Source organism: Hylaeus anthracinus, unplaced genomic scaffold (assembly GCF_026225885.1).
Source record: "Hylaeus anthracinus isolate JK02 unplaced genomic scaffold, UHH_iyHylAnth1.0_haploid 12002, whole genome shotgun sequence".
Lineage (NCBI taxonomy): Eukaryota > Metazoa > Arthropoda > Insecta > Hymenoptera > Colletidae > Hylaeus > Hylaeus anthracinus.
The window spans coordinates 15322103-15341676 of record NW_026534349.1 but is presented as its reverse complement, the minus strand read 5'-3'; the positions used below and the strand labels follow the sequence as shown (position 1 = coordinate 15341676).

Here is a 19574-nt window from a genome sequence, read left to right as displayed (position 1 = left end):
ATTATATATAACTATAACACTAACTAGTTATAATTATAACTCTTTGCCTTAATTAAGACAAAGATTGTTAATTCGATGTATCTTGACAGTGCAAATTGGAGCTTACCATGCACTTTAATATTGAATTGAACTGAATTTATTTAAAAGATCATAGGCTCTAAGTCGAGCCCATAGACCGAGTACATTTTAAGGATACAAACATATGTTTATATTGTTAAGCTATCACGTGAACTTAGCTTCATGGCATGTAGCGCCACGACGCGGAATAGCTTAAACACTACCGCATGTAGTATATATTTATATTCAAATTAGGAGCGGAATTCAAATGGATTAACGCATTGAATCAACGAACCGCCACGTACATTGTTAAAACATTCAACGTGGGTAATCAAGCGTGGGAAAGTCGAAAGGTCAAGAGAGAAAAGGGAACGTTCGCTGAAAATACTTAATGGATTCATTATAGGCCCTGTCGAATCGCCGTTTCCGTTGGAATGCATTTCTTTAGAATTCGAGTCGAGTTAGCTTTTGTTCCAGCTCGTAATATCCTTGAAAATAATAGACTCGCGCTGTACCTCGGTTCGCGTTTCCGGCGACTTCTTCAAGAGGGTAATAAATTTCCTTAAGGGTTGCTGTGTCTCGCTGGCGCGTTTTCTCTCTCTAGAGCTCCGCGCTTTCCCTTTTCACATGTAGCCTTGCACAAACATGGCCGCGCGACTCCCACCTCCACCCGACTCAGGGGTGGATACGAGATCGATGAAGATCACCGATAGAAGGATTAGGGCGCAACCCCCGGTTGGACCAGGACAACCCCAAGGGAGGATCGAGAATCTTCCGAAGAAACAGCAGATCGAGCAAGGATTTTTCCGGAGAGTTCAATCGTAATCGAACCTCTGTTAACGAACTACGAAACGATTTAAAACCAAACGAGTCGATGGAATAAACGTCTTTGCTTTTTCCTAAAAGTATTTCGAATTTTTTATTTCACGCGCTTCTCCGGGCAGAGCGGTTCAGCGCTCCACGGGCACCTTATACACGTCAGAAAATTCCCTATCACCGCACGACGCGTTCCACAACAATATATATGACATGTATATATTTACATATGCTTACGTGAATATCAGGTTGAATTACTAACAATAATATGCATGATACACGTGCAAGTTCTAAATATGCACTTTAATAAAAAACTGCACTGAACTGAACTAGTTAGTAACGCCATTTAGCGTAAACAGTGCCAACTATTTTTTACTACAAACTTGGTCGTTTTGCCAACGATGGCGCCACCGGTGTTAAAACCCGCTCACTGAGCGGCTCACCGAGCGGTGGCCTTTCCGGATGCACCCAGTGTGTCACGTTCAATTTGGAGGGCGCATCCTCTGACAGTGGTTCTCAATGATAGGTTGAGATGTTAGCTGCATTAATGGTGGACAGAAAAACGACAGTAGCCCGTGCACTGGAATGACAACAAGTGATTGATATTATTGACGACGGTAGAATGTGAGGTGCGAGAGGAAAGATATTTCGGCGCGAACGGGAGCGCACTTTGTTGGTAAGTAGCCCGACAAAGCATCCCGTTCGTGGAAGTGATCGTGCATTCGGGGCTTTCATTCAAGGTGTAGGAAAAATTCGCTACGAATTGCCGTCGGTGAGTGCAGGTTATGTGAGCTACGAAACGCGTCGTCATTAGCCGTTTCCCTCGAATGCTGGCCAGGATGGGCCAGGGTACGGACACCTGCACGGACAGGCCTACCGAAGTCAGCGTCATTAGATTTGTATCGAGGAACCGCACCATCGAGGAAATCGCCCCAAAAAAGGTAAAATCGCCGGAGCCATTTAACGGGTTCAATGACCCCTAACTCAAAACAAATCATACGGCGTTTCTCCACCTTCACCGACCTATCGCACTTCCTTTCTTTAATTATGCCGCTGAATAGCGGATTTTTGAAAATGATCGACTATATTTTTCAGGAAATATATACTTGCAAACAACGAGGTTGCGGTAAAGTATTCACTAATCAAGATGAATACAAAACACACGAGGCTCTTGAAGCCTTAAAAATTAGGTTTATGTAAGTTAATTTCTCGTTTTAGATTACAAGTGTCAAAGACAATTGTTAATTTTGAAGAGCAAAGATCGGAATACGGATCGACTTTAATCGTATAATTATATTCGCGAATACGATGTTTTCATTGATGCGATTCCTATATTTATTTATTTATTTATTTATCTATTTATCTAGCTGTCGGGAACCGGGATGCGGAGAGGAATTGTCCGATCCTGGAAGTATGTGGCGTCATTATCAAGAGTGGCATAATAACGAAACAAATGTATTTATATGTCCGTACACAAACTGTGGATCTTTACATTCAACCAGTAGTAATCTAGAAGAACATATCGAAAGCTGCCACAGACAACCGCCAACACTGCCAACTGAACCAGAAGTAATATGTTTTGAAGACCTTGAAAATGCAATGGACGAAGAAGTCGTACAGAGCACAGAAGATTGCTATGAAAAGAGAACGAGCGAAACATTTGCAATTAAGGGACATCAGTACGACGATAGTAACGAGCAAAGTATTCGTAGAAGCGACATTATACAACAACAAGAAAAGGAGGTCCCTCACGATCGGAATATTCCAAACGATAACTCGAACAAGGAAGACTATTCTTCTACTGGCGAATCCTTGAAAGAATCCGATGGATATCCTATAACTGAAAATCTAATTTTAAATACAGAAAATTTTCTATCCAAGTACGAAGGCAATATGAACAAATGTTCAGAACTACAAGTAGAACATTCCCAAGAAAAAAGTAACGTAGTTTACGTGAATGGTGATATTACCATTACAAAGAATTCAAAGAACGAGGTGTGTAATATAAATTCCAGGAATCAAGACCACAGAATAGAATTGGATAATCTCGAAAGAATCTTCAGAAGCGACCACGATCGCGATTCTTCGAAAAATGAAGAAAATACCTTGGAAACGAATAGTAACTGTTCAGACGACGAAGAGTATACTCCAAAGAAACAACGTATGTCCAGATACAAACAAGAAATCTACAAGTGTGCCACCAACGGCTGTGGGAGAAAATATAAATACATATCCCATTATCGTCATCACCAGGACAGTCATAAATTAGTAGCTAATACAATTAATTCAAATTCTAGCAAACCGATAGTCAAACTAAAACAAGGGAAAGCTTCGACTGTCAGTTTTTTCTTGTAAGTACGAATATTTCTAGTATACTCGTGTTCTAGATCGATTATTTTTTGTTAACTTATCGTCTATTAAATAGATGCAAGATTCCTGGCTGTGGAGCACAAGTGAGTAATGTGACTGGTCTATGGAAACATTACCAGGACAATCATGCTAATTCAAAACTGCCAGTAGTACAAGGAACTAAAAATAACGAAGTATTTCGGTAAGTCTTATGACTGTACATTCAATTCTTACGTTTCATAATTAATACTAAAAAGAAAATAACTGCTATTCTTCCTTATATCATTGATGTGCTAAACTTTTCAGTAACGTTTCTGAATTTGTTACTGTACAACCGTTTTGACACAGCTTTAATAAAAAACATGTTTTAGATGCAAAATTCCAGGATGTGAAACAGAGTTCAGTACAACGGTAATGTTATATAAACACTTCAGTGAAGTGCACTCAAATGGTACTGGCAATAATGCTAGCACAAATACAAAGACTGGAAATGGGAGTAGTTTTCATTATACTGAAATGTTCAAAGATGATGCTACCAGCCCGCAAGTAAACTTTAAGACTGACTTTAAGGCAAAGCATAATATTAATGTAAATGATTGTACGAAAAATACTGATGAACAAAGATTATCGTCAGTCGTTAAAAAGGAAATTCGAGATTGATTCGAGATGAACTAGTGTCTTTAACCGCGATGATAAATAATTGTAGCAGTATAAAGCAGAGTATTTCGCCAGGGTCGTATGTATTCGACTTACAAAACGAATTGTTTTCCTTCCTCTTAATCAACTCGTCTATTCCTTTTTAGTCTTTATCTCGTTGACTAGTCACTCTTTGTTACGTTTTCATTACGATTTTGAATACAATGGCCCTTGTTAGATACTCACATTTTTATGATTCTAACTCTGAATAAAATAGGAAATGCGAACTAAAGAGATCAAACTCAAGGACTGTCTGAATTTTGTTTCCACGAGTTCGAATTATCAAACAAATGATACTATTATATATAGTAAAAGCTTTCTAACTTAATTCACAGAGAATATTTGAACAGTATTCGATTTCTTTTTGTATTTTAAATAACAACAAAAAAAGTATTCAATTTTTAAAAAAGGAATTTACATGCATTTCGTTCTTAAAAGTACAAGAGTTTAAAGGTAACTCTGAACTACCTTAAAAATATGAAATGCAATTCAGACAGTCTCAAGAAGTAAAGTCTTGTACGTACACTCGATGAATGCAAGCATAAATGCAAATACAATTACAATTTCGTAGATTGACAGGCCTGGTTTGGCAAACTTAAAAATAAAGTGCAAAAAAAAAATGAAAGGACTTGCTGCAATAATTTGCGCGCATGTTATATAAAACTCTTAACTTTCCATACTGATTTTTACTATTTTATATTATTGTATCATTTTGATGTAATTTATATTACACATGTCATTGTAGTTATTATACTAGATATTGTAGAATTGTAAGTATTACACAGCATTTTCATTTGTATGTCTGTACGTTGAGAAATAAAGTGCAATAGCGAGATAAAGATATGAGTAAATTTTTAGCTTGTACCTAAAATGATCCATCCAATAAAAAATTAAAATAGTCTTAAGATGCATCGTTCGATCCACTTATTGTTAGTTAAATTCGAACGAAGATGTCTTTCACATAATCGTGATCAATCGCACCGGAGATGTTTCTCATATTTTATCTTGTGATTTCAATTAATTTGTGCATCGCGCAAAAACAAAATTTTCTCTTGATAATCATTGACGATTTGAGAACATCTTTGGGGTGTTACGGCGATGCAAAAGCTTACACACCGAATATAGACCGATTAGCTCGGGAGTCTGCCATTTTTTCCCAAACATTTGTTCAGGTTAGAGGTTAAACAAAGTGGAACACACTTGTATCGGAAAATTAGCAATCAGAATATTAAATGGAATATTAAAATATTATAGACATCTTACAGATGAATACGTAAAATATATTTTAGAAGAAAGTAGTACAAAAATACTTGAATAATAAATTGTTTCAGCAAGCTTTATGTGCACCAAGTAGAAATTCATTTCTAACAAGTAGAAGGCCAGATACGCTCAAACTTTACGACTTTTATAGTTACTGGCGAAGAGATGTTGGCAATTTTACAACATTGCCGCAACATTTAAAAAATAACGGATACATTACTAAATCTATAGGAAAAGTTTTTCATCCAGGTCTCTAGTCCTTACCATCCGTTATAATTATAATTATTCTACATTCTCGTTAATTTTTCACAGGAATTAGTTCGAACTATTCCGACGATAGCCCTTACTCGTGGACAGAAATACCTTTTCATCCGTATACAGAAAGATATAAAGATGCTCCAGTTTGTCAACCAAATTTGCGATTACTACCTGCACAAAATCTTGTAACACTTGACAATTATTTTAACAGACTAATATAATAAAATAGCAAACATATGAAACGACTTGAAATCTACTTTTAGATATGTCCAGTTCAAATTTCATCAATGCCAAATAAAACATTGCCAGACATAGAAATACTCAAAGAAGCTAAACGTTTTATACAAGACCAAGCAAGGAGCTCTAAACCTTTTTTTTTAGCAGTTGGGTTTCAAAAACCACACATACCTTTTAAATACCCTAAAAAATATCTAAGTAAATTTTATTGTAATTACCATTTATGACAATTACAATAATGGAATATAAATACTTGAAAGTCACACTTATAGAAAGAATTTTACAGAATATCATCCGCTACATAAATTTGAGGTACCCACTCCGTATAAATGGCCAAAGGACATTAGTAGCATTGCTTATAATCCATGGATAGATTTGAGAAAAAGAAAAGACATAGAAGCTTTGAATCTTAAATTTCCATGGGAAAAAATACCAAGTACTGTCGAAATTTATCCAGAAGTTAAAAGCATTACACCTCTATCTCTTTGCAATTTTTAGGATCTTTTGGCAAATTAATTATACAATCCTATTATGCAACCGTAACTTATATCGACAAACTAATTGGTAAACTAATAAATCAATTGGAAATTTTATCTATTCGACAAAATACTACTATAATATTAACGTCTGATCATGGTAAGTCAAGCGTTCTTGAATAAGACTTGAAAATAACGGTATACTCTCAAAGTATCAATTAATATTTATTTTACTACTAATCAAAATCTACCAAATTAATACTCGAACAGGATGGTCATTAGGAGAACATGCGGTATGGGCAAAATATAGTAATTTCGACGTTGCGCTAAGAGTACCTCTAATAATATCGATTCCAGGACTTACATTAAATACAAAACATCTAAGAAAAAACAATTCTCTGGAAGAACATTTCCTGTATTCCAAGAGAAAACTGAAAAATATGCAAAGTAAATATGGTATCTTTGATGCACTCGGAAAGCAAATAATTATAGATTCGGTCGTGGAATTAGTCGATCTATTTCCAACCATCGCAGATTTAGCAAACATTTCGATACCTATTTGTTCGAATGAGAAGAATTTTCCTCGTACAGAAACAATTTGTAGCGAAGGAATTTCTCTTGTGCCACTTGTAAGAGCTGCTTTAAACGAAGAGGTAACGGTAATTAAGACTCATTGTTTAGTGACCTTAATCTTTCGTAGTGACATGTATTTAAGTAATTAGATACCATGTTATAAACAGTGTATTAAAAATTTGAATTTTCGATATTTATATTTATCAACTTACAGACCCTAACATGGAAAAAAGCGGCCTTTGGACAGTATCCAAGACCAAGTGTCGAACCTTCGATAAATCCAAACAGCGATGAACCACGTTTGAAACAGATTAAAGCTATGGGATATACTCTCAGGTCAAATAGATATCGTTATACTGCTTGGCTACCGTTTAAACCTGAAACGAAAGCACCAGATTGGAATAACGTTATAGCAGAGGAATTGTACGATCACGAAAAATATGAGTCTGAAATTCGAAATGTCGCAAATTCGCTAAAATACGAACATATAAAAAAAGAATTAAAAATTTTGCTGCAACGTGGCTGGAGAAGCGCTTTACCTGAAATGTTCAAGTATTAAATTATTTTTCGATTTCTTTGTTACATTACTAACATTAATCTATATTAGTATAAAAATCTCTTCTAACCGTTGTAGTAATATATCAAATATTTGCACACTCATAATTACGTACTTTTATATATAATTTTTTTTAACTTAGATATACTTAATAAAAACACAAGGTTTTAGTAATAATACTATATTACAATAATACTGATACTATTCGATATACGTTAAAAATTATTACTATCCTTAGCGATGGTAAAGCTTGTGTAATACATATAATGTCTATGTAAATGAAAAACTCCATTAATAAAAAAACTCATGATCTAGCAACAAAAACTAAATTTTCAATATACATAGAACAATACAACATGACCATTGCGATTATCTAGTTTACTAACATTTATTTTGTTCACGCTGTTCACTCTTCTTGGGTCTTATTTGTCTTACTAACTGCAGTTGAAGTGATCTGAAATTATAGAGTAATTTTTTTAATTGTCACAAATGCAGATAGTTTTTACATACTTTGATCCCTTCTATTCTGTAAATTCTTTCTAAATAGATTTATCCAGAATTTCGTTCGTAGTATCTATATTAAAGATAAGCACGACCAAGTATCGAAATTCGAATAAAAGAATATCAACGCATGAATGTTACCTCTACAACGTCGTCGTCACCATTCCTAGATTTAGGGCCATTACTTTGATTAGTAATCGGAAGCTCATCCCTTGTTTGACCATTGATATTTATTGTATTAAGATTCTGTAAAAGTGGCATTCTACTCAAATTCGGCACTTGTGTTCTCAACTGTGTTGGCATTACTCCTGCGTTCTGTAATTTATGATACTTCAATTAAATATCAATCGAAAGATAATTTAATACTTTTAAATACCTGATAAGTCATTTGATTTGAAGAAGTATTCTGGAAAGTCTGTCGTTCCCAATAATTGTACATGTCCGTTAACGCCTTCGCTGTCATCATTTGTTGAAACTCTGGTGTTGCATTGGGATACTGTAGTGTAAATTACAATGAGATCATACCACATAAAAACGGACAATTTTCGAGAGTAATAAACAATAATAGTATACTTACGTCTTTGCGAATGAGTTCTCTAAACTTTTCGTAATCTGTACCAAGATGTCCCGATGCTGGCAAGCCATAATGATTTAAAAATGCGCTATTTGAAATAGGTGCCACCATTGGATACATTTGCATCGGTTTTCCTTTCTTCTCTTCCTCGTATTCTAACCAAGCTTGCTTTCTCTCTTCTTCGTCTAATTCTTCTTCAGTCTATGTAAAATTAATTTACTTTAGCAAACAAAGTTTTATCGACATTTTATCGATGAAAATATGCCAAGACCTTGTTTTCCAGAAGAGAATCATGTTCATGGTAATTCTCCACGAAATTTTTATATTTCAAAAATATTTCTGCTAGTACTCTGTCTTTCGGTAAATTTAAAGTTGGTTTTTCGCCAGACGTATTCGGTTCGAACTTATACAACTCGCTTAAATCGTTATTGCTATAATGACGTTCTATTTGTTGTTCGTCAACAACTCTGCAGGAAAGCGACAACTTTGTCACTTGTCGATTATATATTTTTTCTTCCATTGTTCCAGCCGCTAAAAACCGATAGATGTAGCACGGTTTTTTCTGCCCGAACCTGTGAATCAAATGTATTATAGAAAATCATTGTAAAGCATTTCTTCGATGAGCTAATACGTCATACCTATATACACGAAATATACTTTGAACGTCGTGGGAAGGATTCCAGCTTGCATCGAATATAATGACACGATTGGCAGCAGTTAAATTGATTCCTAATCCTCCTGCTCGCGTCGATATCAAGAATAATCTGGCTCTTGTGTTCGATGGTTTATTAAATATTTTACACCATCTATTTCTGTTATCGGCAGAGGTTTGACCATCCAGTCGAAAATAATCCAAACCTACCGTCCAACTGTCTCTGTGTCCGTCAAGGTATTCCGAAGATGTATCGTTTTGCGTTGCATCATCGATTTTTTCAAGAAACTGCTCAATTAAAGTCAATGAATATAAAGACTGTGAAAATATCAATCTGAAAGATATTTTTTAAGTAATATACATATATAATTTGTTACATTAAAATTTCTGATTAAGGAAGAATGTTAAAGCAATATATGAAAGACATACACTTTGTCACCTATTTGTCCGCATTCCTTTAAAATACCAAAAAGGAGCATCAATTTAGCAGAAATCCTCATGTCATCGAAATCTTCGGGTTGAGTAAACTGTAACCACCATTCCTCTTCTTTCTTTTCGGGTTCCTCTAGTTTCAAATCTTCTTCAACGTCTGAACATAACAATAGTTTATTTGTTACTCGATGTACAATTGAAGTACTTGTAACAACGAATTGAAACCATACCTATGTTATTATTTCTTGTACTTCTCGTATTTTTTGCCGAATAATTGGAATTGATGCTTTTAACGTCATCGTCCGTCGTATTACTTGAACTACTACTATCAGACTCAGAGTTACTACCATCATCAATGAAATTCCTCAAAGAACCTTCGGTATCAGTCGAAGAATATTTCTTTTCTCTCGCTTTTTCATTCTTTTCTGAGTTTAAACGTAAAACCATGGGATGCGTCCATATTCTTTGTAATACTTGAAAATCTGCAAAAAGTGATCCACCAGCGGCACGTTGTTGTCTAGACAAAATAGCACGTATTAAAAAAAACTTCGATTAAATGTTATAGATTAAAGAAGATTGTCTTACTTACCTCGCAAAGTTATCCAAATAGTGCTGATACATTTTAATTTGTACATCGGTTAAACTCACAAAAATTACATATTCATGTTTCGGTGGTAGAAAGGGCATTAATACAGAGTAATCAAATCTCTGTACACTCCCTTTCAACATTTTGTGCAAAACGTAAGCACGTTTTTTCATTAGTTTAACGTCACTTTCGGTAGAATCATCGAATTGGCCATTGGTTATCGGATTTGCAAATCTGTTTAAAAATTCCTTCTTCGTTCCTAAAAGGTTAGGTTTTATGAATTGTACCATACAATGATCTGTAAAACAAAAATGATTTAGATACATGAATATCGGACGTTCTTCAATTGTGAAGATACTTATTATTCGATATTATTATTAGCTACTTACATTCTATTAAATTGTTCTGCAACGGTGTTCCCGTGAGTACAATTCTTCGTAACGTTTTAATACGCTTGATAGATTTACTAAGAGCGCTATCTTCATTTTTCAATAAATGACCTTCATCGCAAACTATCAAATCTGGACCAGGATCAATCAAACACTGTAGGATTTCTTCTTTCATAGCTTTTCGCATTCTATTATTGGCTCCGCTAAGATTTCTGAACATCTCGTAACCAATAATAAGTACACCACCAGATCTCTGCCAAGATTTTAGTAAAGTTGCTCGTTCTATATTTTGTTTGTATCTGTAACAAAATTATGAACAAATTACTGTAATTGAATATGTACTCATATATTGTATGCAAGTTAATTCCAAAAATTACTTACTTAGTCAATTCAAAAATATCAATGTCCCCGTTATCAACGTCCTTTAGCCATAAATTAAATTCATTGTACCAGTTAAGTACCGTAGATAAGGGACAAACGACCATGATAGTGTTGATACCAGTTTTTTCGTGTGTTAAAAGCGTATGTATTAGAGCAATTACTTGAAGAGTTTTTCCAAGTCCCATGCAATGCGCAATTATACATCCAGATCCTGAAGAAGTTTTCATCCTTTCAAGGGATTCAAAACAGGCGTCCCACATAAACTTTATTCCTTTTGCTTGATGTGGTTTCAAACGCTTTACCAAATCCTTGTGAACACTTAATAGTTCTTCTTTTGTTTCAGGATCAAAATCTAACACCAATTTATCTACTTTTTCCTCGCCAGCCAACCTTGCTTCATACATTTCATTGTACTATATTTGAGAAAAAGAAAGTTAATACTCGTTCTTATACACAAATTCTAGTAAAACTTCGAACTAATTGTGCGCAGTCACAAATACATACTACTTTTTGTCGTTCAGCGATGCGTCTAAGTCTCTCCTCTTCTTCCTTTGCAGCTTGTTTTGTATCGTCTGCAATGTGTTTATCTTTTAGTACTTTCCGAATGTTTTTACGACCTTTCTTCCCAGGTGTTCCTTGAGAGCTCATAAGATCATCGGAATTATCTTCGCTATCGCTGTCCATATTTCTAATACGTTTTCTCTTCTTTTTTGGTCTAAATATGTAAATATGTAAATATAATATTGTTACAAAGGCATTATCAAAAGTCACCGAAGTCCTCCATATTGACATTTCCTCCAAAACGTACCTCTTTTCTACAGGCGAAGAATCCGAATCAGAAGATTTATGTGTTTTACGTTTAGATATCTTGTTTTGTTTTCTTCCTACCGAAAAATCACTGTCCGAAGATTTATTATCTTTCACTATTATTAAACTACTGGAATCTGAATCAGAAGTCACTAACTGTAGGTCTGAATCAGAATCGACAATTTTACGATTTCTTCTTTTACGTTTAATAACCGCGTTCTCGTCCGAAGAATCTCTATTTTAAAAAATTGTTTAATTTATTCAATACGTTATTTTTGTTTAACTAAGAAGCATGTTAAGTAACCCACGTATGATTTTCTTCTTCTTTTTCTCGTAATTTTTGTTTTTTCTTCTCCAACTTCTCCTTTGCAACATCCGAATCGGAATCCGAGAACTTCATTGTCAATATTTTGTTTCGCCTCCATTTCCCTTTTTCTCGTTCCTCTTCGTCATCCTAATTACATCAACACAAAAATCGACATTTTTTCATACGAACAATGGGTGATTTTTTCAAACAACATCAAAATAGTATCGCGTATAAATTCTTACCTCATTGTTCGTCGAACTATTTTGTTTTGTTTTCTTTAATGATTCCTTTTTCTCATCGTTTGTTTTACCATCATTTCCCTCCTGTTCACTATTGTTGCTTTCCGAAGTCTTTTTTTGTTCTTCGAATTGAAAATAAATTATGTCTTAATATAAGCTTATAACCTTACACAAAATATAGTAAGAGTGAATATGAAGTGGCTCCAAATCTAAACAAAATTAATATAGAGGAAGAACTCATTTAAATAATCACCGTTATCCGAATCGGTAGAATCTAAAAGCATTTTTTTTGTAGCCATATCTGCTTCCTTCATTAAATCTTCGTTAGTTTGTATAGTAGCTTTTGCTTTTGTAGATAGATTCGTGCTTTCCAAATCCGAGTCTTCTTTAGAATTGTCAACAAATTCTCCGTTTTCCACTCTCTTTAAATGATCCAATAGAGTCTCTTCGGTTTCCTTTCCTTTAGTCTTTTTTACAAAAGAGGAATGACGCGAGGAATTTTTTTTCTTGATGTCTCTTTTAAGACTCTCTAAATTTGTAAGACTGTAAAAAACGTATTTAAATTTTTATTAAAAAATTATACCAAAAATATACTTACTAAAAATTGAAATATTCTTGAAAAACTTGTTACTAAAATTAATATGGTCATACTTTATATATTTTATACCTTTTTATTTCCTTATTATCTAAATCTTGTCGTGACTTCTCCAATGCACTTGCGTGCTTCTTTAGAATGTGTTTCGGTAATTTTTCAATAACAACATGACAACGCATTTTCAATTTTTTATCATTCTCTAAATCACATTTTAAGCTTAAACGAGTTCGTCTTTTCTTCACCCTTTCGCTGACACTAGTGTCAAATGTCGATATATCTTCAACTTGCAAAGAATTTTTTTTCCTCTCTTCCTTCTGTTTCTTCAAAGACAAATCTACGTTTGTATTTTGTAAACTGCAGTTGCTATCAGAGCTCAAGCTTTCACTGTCCGACGAAGCTAATAACGCTGCCTTTGCATATTTGTCCTTACTACTAGTATCAGAATTGTGAGTTTTATCGGACATTTCTTTTGAAGAAGATGGACTCATAGAATCATCTGAATTCGATTCAAGAAGAGCATGCTTAGCATATAATTCTGCATCTATATCCACATCCTCTTGTTCCATCGACGAATTGTCTTTGTCGCTGGAATTAGCTATTCTTTCATTTGCTTCTTCCTTTCTCGTGGACTTCATTTTCTCAAATTGTACTTTCGATTTATCATTTAGATTACCTTCTGTAGAAATTTGGATAGATTTTTCATTTGGAGATATATCCGAATCTGATTCTAACATTGCTTTTTTAGCTGCTTCTTCATCATTTAGATTATCTAAACTATTATTTTCCTCTCTTTCAATCCCAACTGTTGCAATCGATTCATTGTCGTCCACTTTTGATGTTAACGTTTCTTGAGAAAAAAAGGAGTCGGGTGTATTTGCTTTCACATTATCTACATCTAAATGTTTATCATCAGATTTAACACTCGATTCTTTAGTTTCCGGCAAAGTTTTATCTTCGTTAACGCTGGTTTTTGTAGTTACCATTTCATCGATACCTTTTTCTTGATCACTCTCTTTCTCAGATTCGCTTTTCTTTTCATTTGCAACGTTAACACCATCAACTTTCTCAGTTGATTCTTCAAATATATCTTGTAAAGAATTATTGACGTCAAGATTACTCGAATCTTCTTGATTATCCTCGGAAGTCTCCATGCGTGCCTCAACAATTTTTGATTTATCTTTTACATCTGATTTATCAGACGTTGCCTTTCTCTTTTTATCGACTAAAATAGGAGAAACAACCTGATTATCTTCCGAGGATGACACGTTTTCATTACTGTCACTCGCCGATCGTTCCGATGTTTGATCAGGCATCGAAACTTCCGCTTCCTTATTTTTGTCACCAGTTATTTCAGTACATTTTTTTTCATCACCAGAAAATATTTCTTCGCTATCGCATTCCGAAACTAAACATTCTTCCTCTAAGAATGATTTCTTCTTTGGCAAACTAGATTTTTTTTTAGAGTCTGTTGTTCGCGATACTTCATTTTCATTTGAGAAATTAGATTCGTAATCTACATTTCGTAATTTGCATCTTTTACTCCATTCATCATAGAAATTTACTAAATCTTTCTCTTGTGTATCAAGGTCACTTTTAAATTTCGTAATTACGTTCCTCGATTTAAGTATTACGTTATTTGCAGATGCTTGATTTCCTAAATCCTTTTTTAAATATTTCCATTGTATACGTTCCATAGATAGCTCGTATTCCGAACAGGCTTCCTTAAATCTATTTAAAATTTTAATAACACGAGACTTGAAAAGCAAACTTTGTTCTTTGCTTATTTCGGTTCTACCTTCTGCCTGTTTTTTGAATGTTAAACTTGACTTAGTAGATGACGTATGGTCCCCTTTGCCTTGAAATAACTTTCTCTTGTAACTAGAACTAATATGAGAAAATTTTGATTTCTGGAATTCTTCGCCAGAACTAGAGATGACATCCTCTTTAGAAAAGTTTATGTGTTCTTTTCTTGTTTTCCTAGTTTGCTTTTCATAAGTCTCAACCTCTGAATCGCTACTTTCCGATTCTTCGTTTCTGCTTTTCTGTTGTTTTCCATCGTTTTTAACTTTCATACTTTTTGTATTTTTTTTATGTTTGCTTAATTTTAATTGCTCTTTATGCGACATTTCCTGCTTTTCGCTGTCGCTGTCATTGCAGTCTTCCGACAACGAAACATTTGTCCTGTTTTGTAATTTTTTGATCGTATCATCATCAGTCAATTTAGATTTGTTTCCTTCCTTCGACTTTGAATTACACTCAGTTACAGTTTTGTTTTGTACTTCTTTTATTATTTTCTCATTAGCCAATTTAGATGTTTTTCTTTTCTTAGATTTTGTATTATCATCTGAAATTAATTTAGAATTTTGTTCTGCTGAACTATTACCACTTTCGCTACTGTTTTTTAACTTTGTTTCAGAGTGCTTTCGATTTTCTCTCTTTCTTTTTTGTAAATCCTTCAGGTCTACCATGCATAAATTCACAGAAGAAGGCCTAACTGAAGGTTGCGTCTCTTCAGCAGAACTAGAATCATCGCACACAGTACGGATCAACTTTTGAGTATCTTTCGCTTTATCAAGCTTAATCATTTGTTGTGATTTTGTTTTAATACTTCGTCTGAAATAAAATCGATCCGTTATCCTAATAATACGGTATGCATGAGCTGTATAAATTGAATTCCAATTCAATTAGAGTTCTATTCCGTTCAAATTAATTTTTTCGAATATTTATAAAACCTCTAGTAGAAAATATATATATTTTTAAATAATTACTTACTTGGAACTAGTAGACATAGCGGCTACTAAAATATTTACGAAGTTCTAAGCTGATTTTGTATTAAAAAAAAAACAAAACATTTTCATAGTTTGGCTTAGAAGCCGAAAGTAACAACAGAATTACATTACTCTGTATATGCGACTAGAAAGTAATTCGCATCCTAATAATATTCACATATCCTTAGTTTATACTAAATCACTTTCATTGGTACACCCCAGTGACAATGTTTGTATTGTGTTTTGAAGAATACACCTCAATTTATAGACAGATAACGATGATAGTTGATAGATTCACAAGTTTTCACTTGACGCTTGACGCCATTGTTAATTTTACAGTTCTCCCCTACTCTAATGTCCGGGAGAACGCGTATGCGCACTTCTCTATATTTTTGTATTCCAATTTTCTTACAATTTCCAACCATTTCCTACAGTGTTCTACGTTTAATAATATTTATTAACGCTAATCAATTTTTCGTATGTTTCCTAATGTATTACTTTCATATTTTAAATCTGTTTTTTGTTACAAAAATTTGTATAAAGTTAGGTCATGCTTGATCTCGCTTACAGTGTCTCTTTATACGTGTAATTGTATTAGTTTTTTAAATTTATTTATTTACATTTGTTAAATGGCTTTAAATTGACAGCGACGCGTGCAATACACATACAAGTCTCTACAAGTCTACGTGTTTGTAACATTTATTGGTTTAAAAAAGTGTTTTTAAATAAGTGCTCTTTTCATGCATGCGACATGCGCAGCCCGCCAAAAATGAAAACGGTAACGTACGTATTCAACCTTATGGAGTTTGCATTTATTTTTAAATTAAATATTTTATTTTGAGTTATATATAAAAGTAGCATTATTTTCATACAGTCCTTTACATCAATATTTTACATAAATTATATAACGCTTCGTAATCGCATTTGTACGTGTGTGTAACATTGTAAAGTTTTTATACATACAAATAAAGTCACTTTTAAATTTAAAAATGCATATATATGTATATTTTTGCCTGAGGTGAGATGATTTATCTTAAGATTCATCAGCGATTACCTCAGTTTCTCGATCTTCCAATGTCTCGAAAATAAAATTTTGTGGTCTAGACAAACTCTTCTCTATAGAGACGAAAGATTTCGAGCTTAATACCCGATTATCCTGAAGCACGGGTATATCACAAAAAAGACACCTTGTTTCTTCGAATTCGTGATCTAAACAAGGATGAAAGATTAAATCACATACATGACACATCCTATATCGCACTGTAGTTATTTGTAAAAGAGTAATAGCACATCTAGGTAGTATATGGCCCTGCAGACATTTTGTTACTTTCCAAGAAAGATCGTTTATTATTTCACCGCACAAATTACAAGTCTCGACACCGATCGAACTAAATTGCGATAGTTTTTGTAAAACATCTTTAACACGCTTTGAAAGCAGAGTTGGTTCTTCGTTTTCTTCTCCTGCTAGGTACACTTCCAAGTACATTCTTAATAAGTTTACAGAGAGTTTCTCTTCTTCGAGCAGTGAGGATTTATTTACAAGACATTCGAGATAATTACACGCAGTGTGGACAAAAATTAAAGGTTGTACTTCCGATATTTCTCCTGCTATACTTCCTATTCCTTGAATTACTTTTTTCTTCTCGCAAATTTCTATTATCACCGATACCCACATTGCTATTCGTAACTCGTGTAAAGACAAACATTCCAAATTAGATGGTACTTTTGGCAATACAGTTGAAGGTTCCGCTGCTTTAGTTGCTTTCATCCTAATTACTTCTAAACAGTCCCATAATTGTTCGAACTTCACTCCTTCGCTTTTGTTTATTATAAAAGATGGATCCCAATGTTCACCTTTTAAGCCAAACATACATATCTTGCTTGGTTCTTTTAGTATTAAATGGTCGTATAAACTATTTGGAGAAGTTACATTTACAAATATTACGTAACTTAAAGAGTGAGCTAGACCCAGATATCGTACATGAGCTTGTTGCAATCCATTTTTTACTTCGATTTTCGATAATTTATTTTCTTGTGTATCAATTCCAAACATCGAACTATTTTCTGTTGTAACTAGTGCGTAATCTGCACTTATACAAGTTACTCCTAAAAGTTATTAATTTCATTACATTGGTTATATGTATTTCTACCATTTTTCTATAAAAGAATTACATATCATTTACCTGAAATCATGAATCCTTCTAATTGTACATTTTCTATACTCATTAATGTTCTTTTCATCGTAAAATGTAATAAAAAGACGAAAGTTCCTTTTGAAATAAGAACTTTTATAATTGAATTAACTCGAGGAAATGTTCTTATAGCGCTAACGGGAATGCGATCTGCATAATCGTAATATTTGTCAACCGATTCAAGTTCAACTACTTCGTTGTGACTTTTAATTCTAAGACCATAAATGCGTCCATCGAAGTATCCAACAATAATCATATGTTCTTCTGTGTTAATTGTAATCCAATGCAAAGCATTTATTTTAACATTTTCATTTAGTCGTATTGTACCCGCAATTTTAGGTTCTGGTATTTTATCACAATCCGATATTTTAAAAATTTTATAAATAACTATATCTCCATTGCGATAAGCAACAGAAAGATACGCATGATCTACAAAGAGTATGCTCCAAGTCATGCAAGAAGCATATAGCATGTTAATGCAATCTTTTATTGTTAGACACGAATCATTATTACCGTTAATATTTTCTAGCTTTGTATTAATTTCATTCTCTACAGCTCTATAGCGTATAGAGGATAAGTCATGCGCGGGATACCAATCTGTCGAAATTTTGTGGATAACTGTACAAGCACCCGTCGATGTTAAAATTCCAAGACAGCATTTGCCTGGATGTATTAGATTTTCTGGTGACCACGTTAAATCAACTATTTTCGGTATCATGTCCTTAACGTTAGACATTTTTGGAGTTAGACTCTCTTCTATTAAAAATGAATAAAGATCTTCACGGTCCATGTTCCAGATTTTAGATTCTACTTTATTTATTACAACTTCTGTTGGATAAGTTGTTGGTGAATAAACAAAAGATCGAGAAAATTTTATAATCGAATGAGGAGACGTTGGCGTAGGTATTAATTCCTATATAAACAAAGAACAATACATAATTAATCAGATTTATGATTACAATTTTAAAATAAGATAAATAAAAAGATAATTTACACAAGACTTACAAGAATATGAATTCCCTTCTCTGTAATGATCGATACATGATTGTCTTGAGACCACTGAACTGCAAATCTTGATATAACGGGTGGAGCAAGTGTAAGGCTATAAATTTCCTCTGTCTCCATTGCTCGTAAAATACTCGTACCATATAGTATAATAATTCACAACATGTTGCTTGGCTTTATCTATTGAAGCTTCATATTCTTAAAATAGAATTCTACTAAATAATATCTTAGCTTGTGAAAACATTATATTCTCGTCTTACATATCGACAGTAACGCGAATAAAATATATATGTAATCTTATGAGAAAATTGGTAACGAAAACTAACCTATAATAATCTTTTGTTAAAAATAAACTTTATTTTCACATGTACGATCAATAATTTATTTGCTTTCTATCACGTATAAGGCTAAATTTAAAAAGAAACTAACCTGAAAATTCTAACTACGTCCTTCTTAACCATTGTTACGTTAATAAAAGAAGAAATTTGGCTAAATGACTACATGTTTATATAGTTGACAACATACTTAAAATCTGTTCTCATGGGATTCGTCGGTGAAGTACAAATGTAAATGACATAAAGCTACCGATACGGTTAAATTTGTTTACAAAATACAAAATTCATTGTTCAACGAAATATTTAAGAAAACGAGTAAATATTACGCTTATCAATCGAAGTAAAAATTTCATACAAATTTGAAATTATATGTATAGAGTACTACTACTCTGGATGAAATAAAAACTAGGAAAATATCGCGGTACTTTTTAAGACCGTAATTATCGCGACTAACGTGACCACGACAAATGTGCGTTTAGAAGGCTTTTTCAAATGACGAGCTGGCTCATTTTCTAGATTTAAAGAGTAGACAA

The 19574-nt window shown here is 33.5% G+C and overlaps 4 protein-coding genes across 12 annotated transcripts; 2 read left to right on the top strand and 2 right to left on the bottom strand.

Moving 5' to 3' along the window:
• Positions 1-1163: 1163 nt before the first annotated feature.
• On the top strand, positions 1164-3882 carry LOC128892246 (uncharacterized). Of its 3 annotated transcripts, none has more exons than XM_054152519.1 (6): positions 1164-1553; positions 1614-1814; positions 1969-2069; positions 2241-3224; positions 3299-3424; positions 3594-3882. In XM_054152519.1, the coding sequence occupies exons 2-6, from the start codon at positions 1701-1703 to the stop codon at positions 3880-3882; spliced, it is 1614 nt and encodes a 537-aa protein (XP_054008494.1). In that variant the 5' UTR covers positions 1164-1553; positions 1614-1700. The 3 variants fall into 3 exon arrangements, with proteins under 3 accessions (XP_054008494.1, XP_054008493.1, XP_054008492.1); XM_054152517.1 differs by having other exon boundaries at positions 1165-1549; XM_054152518.1 differs by having other exon boundaries at positions 1164-1814.
• Positions 3883-4904: 1022 nt separating this feature from the next.
• LOC128892243 (iduronate 2-sulfatase) lies at positions 4905-7305 on the top strand. 2 transcript variants are annotated; one of them, XM_054152516.1, is made up of 8 exons: positions 4905-5090; positions 5250-5427; positions 5491-5621; positions 5700-5871; positions 5960-6109; positions 6172-6309; positions 6420-6802; positions 6937-7305. In XM_054152516.1, exons 1-8 carry the CDS (start codon positions 4905-4907, stop codon positions 7279-7281), a joined length of 1683 nt encoding a protein of 560 aa, XP_054008491.1. In that variant the 3' UTR covers positions 7282-7305. The 2 variants fall into 2 exon arrangements, with proteins under 2 accessions (XP_054008491.1, XP_054008489.1); XM_054152514.1 differs by having other exon boundaries at positions 6420-6808.
• Positions 6823-15872, bottom strand: LOC128892240 (transcriptional regulator ATRX homolog). Of its 4 annotated transcripts, none has more exons than XR_008461030.1 (19): positions 15514-15872; positions 12814-15354; positions 12400-12689; positions 12150-12268; positions 11909-12054; positions 11602-11835; positions 11298-11508; positions 10794-11206; positions 10413-10711; positions 10027-10321; positions 9668-9954; positions 9435-9594; positions 8992-9339; positions 8625-8925; positions 8357-8554; positions 8156-8275; positions 7921-8094; positions 7620-7732; positions 6823-7099 (listed from the first exon to the last, which is right to left on the bottom strand). XR_008461030.1 is itself a non-coding variant. In XM_054152508.1 (19 exons), the coding sequence occupies exons 1-18, from the start codon at positions 15528-15530 to the stop codon at positions 7685-7687; spliced, it is 6201 nt and encodes a 2066-aa protein (XP_054008483.1). In that variant the 5' UTR covers positions 15531-15872; the 3' UTR covers positions 6823-7099; positions 7665-7684. The 4 variants fall into 4 exon arrangements, 3 of the variants coding, with proteins under 3 accessions (XP_054008483.1, XP_054008484.1, XP_054008482.1); XM_054152508.1 differs by having other exon boundaries at positions 7665-7732; XM_054152509.1 differs by lacking the exon at positions 7620-7732.
• A 183-nt stretch (positions 15873-16055) lies between these two features.
• LOC128892242 (uncharacterized) lies at positions 16056-19574 on the bottom strand. Of its 3 annotated transcripts, none has more exons than XM_054152512.1 (4): positions 19136-19574; positions 18707-18886; positions 17693-18614; positions 16056-17615 (listed from the first exon to the last, which is right to left on the bottom strand). In XM_054152512.1, the coding sequence occupies exons 2-4, from the start codon at positions 18824-18826 to the stop codon at positions 16543-16545; spliced, it is 2115 nt and encodes a 704-aa protein (XP_054008487.1). In that variant the 5' UTR covers positions 18827-18886; positions 19136-19574; the 3' UTR covers positions 16056-16542. The 3 variants fall into 3 exon arrangements, with proteins under 3 accessions (XP_054008487.1, XP_054008486.1, XP_054008488.1); XM_054152511.1 differs by having other exon boundaries at positions 16057-17615; positions 18707-18904; XM_054152513.1 differs by having other exon boundaries at positions 16057-17615; positions 18707-18904; positions 19232-19574.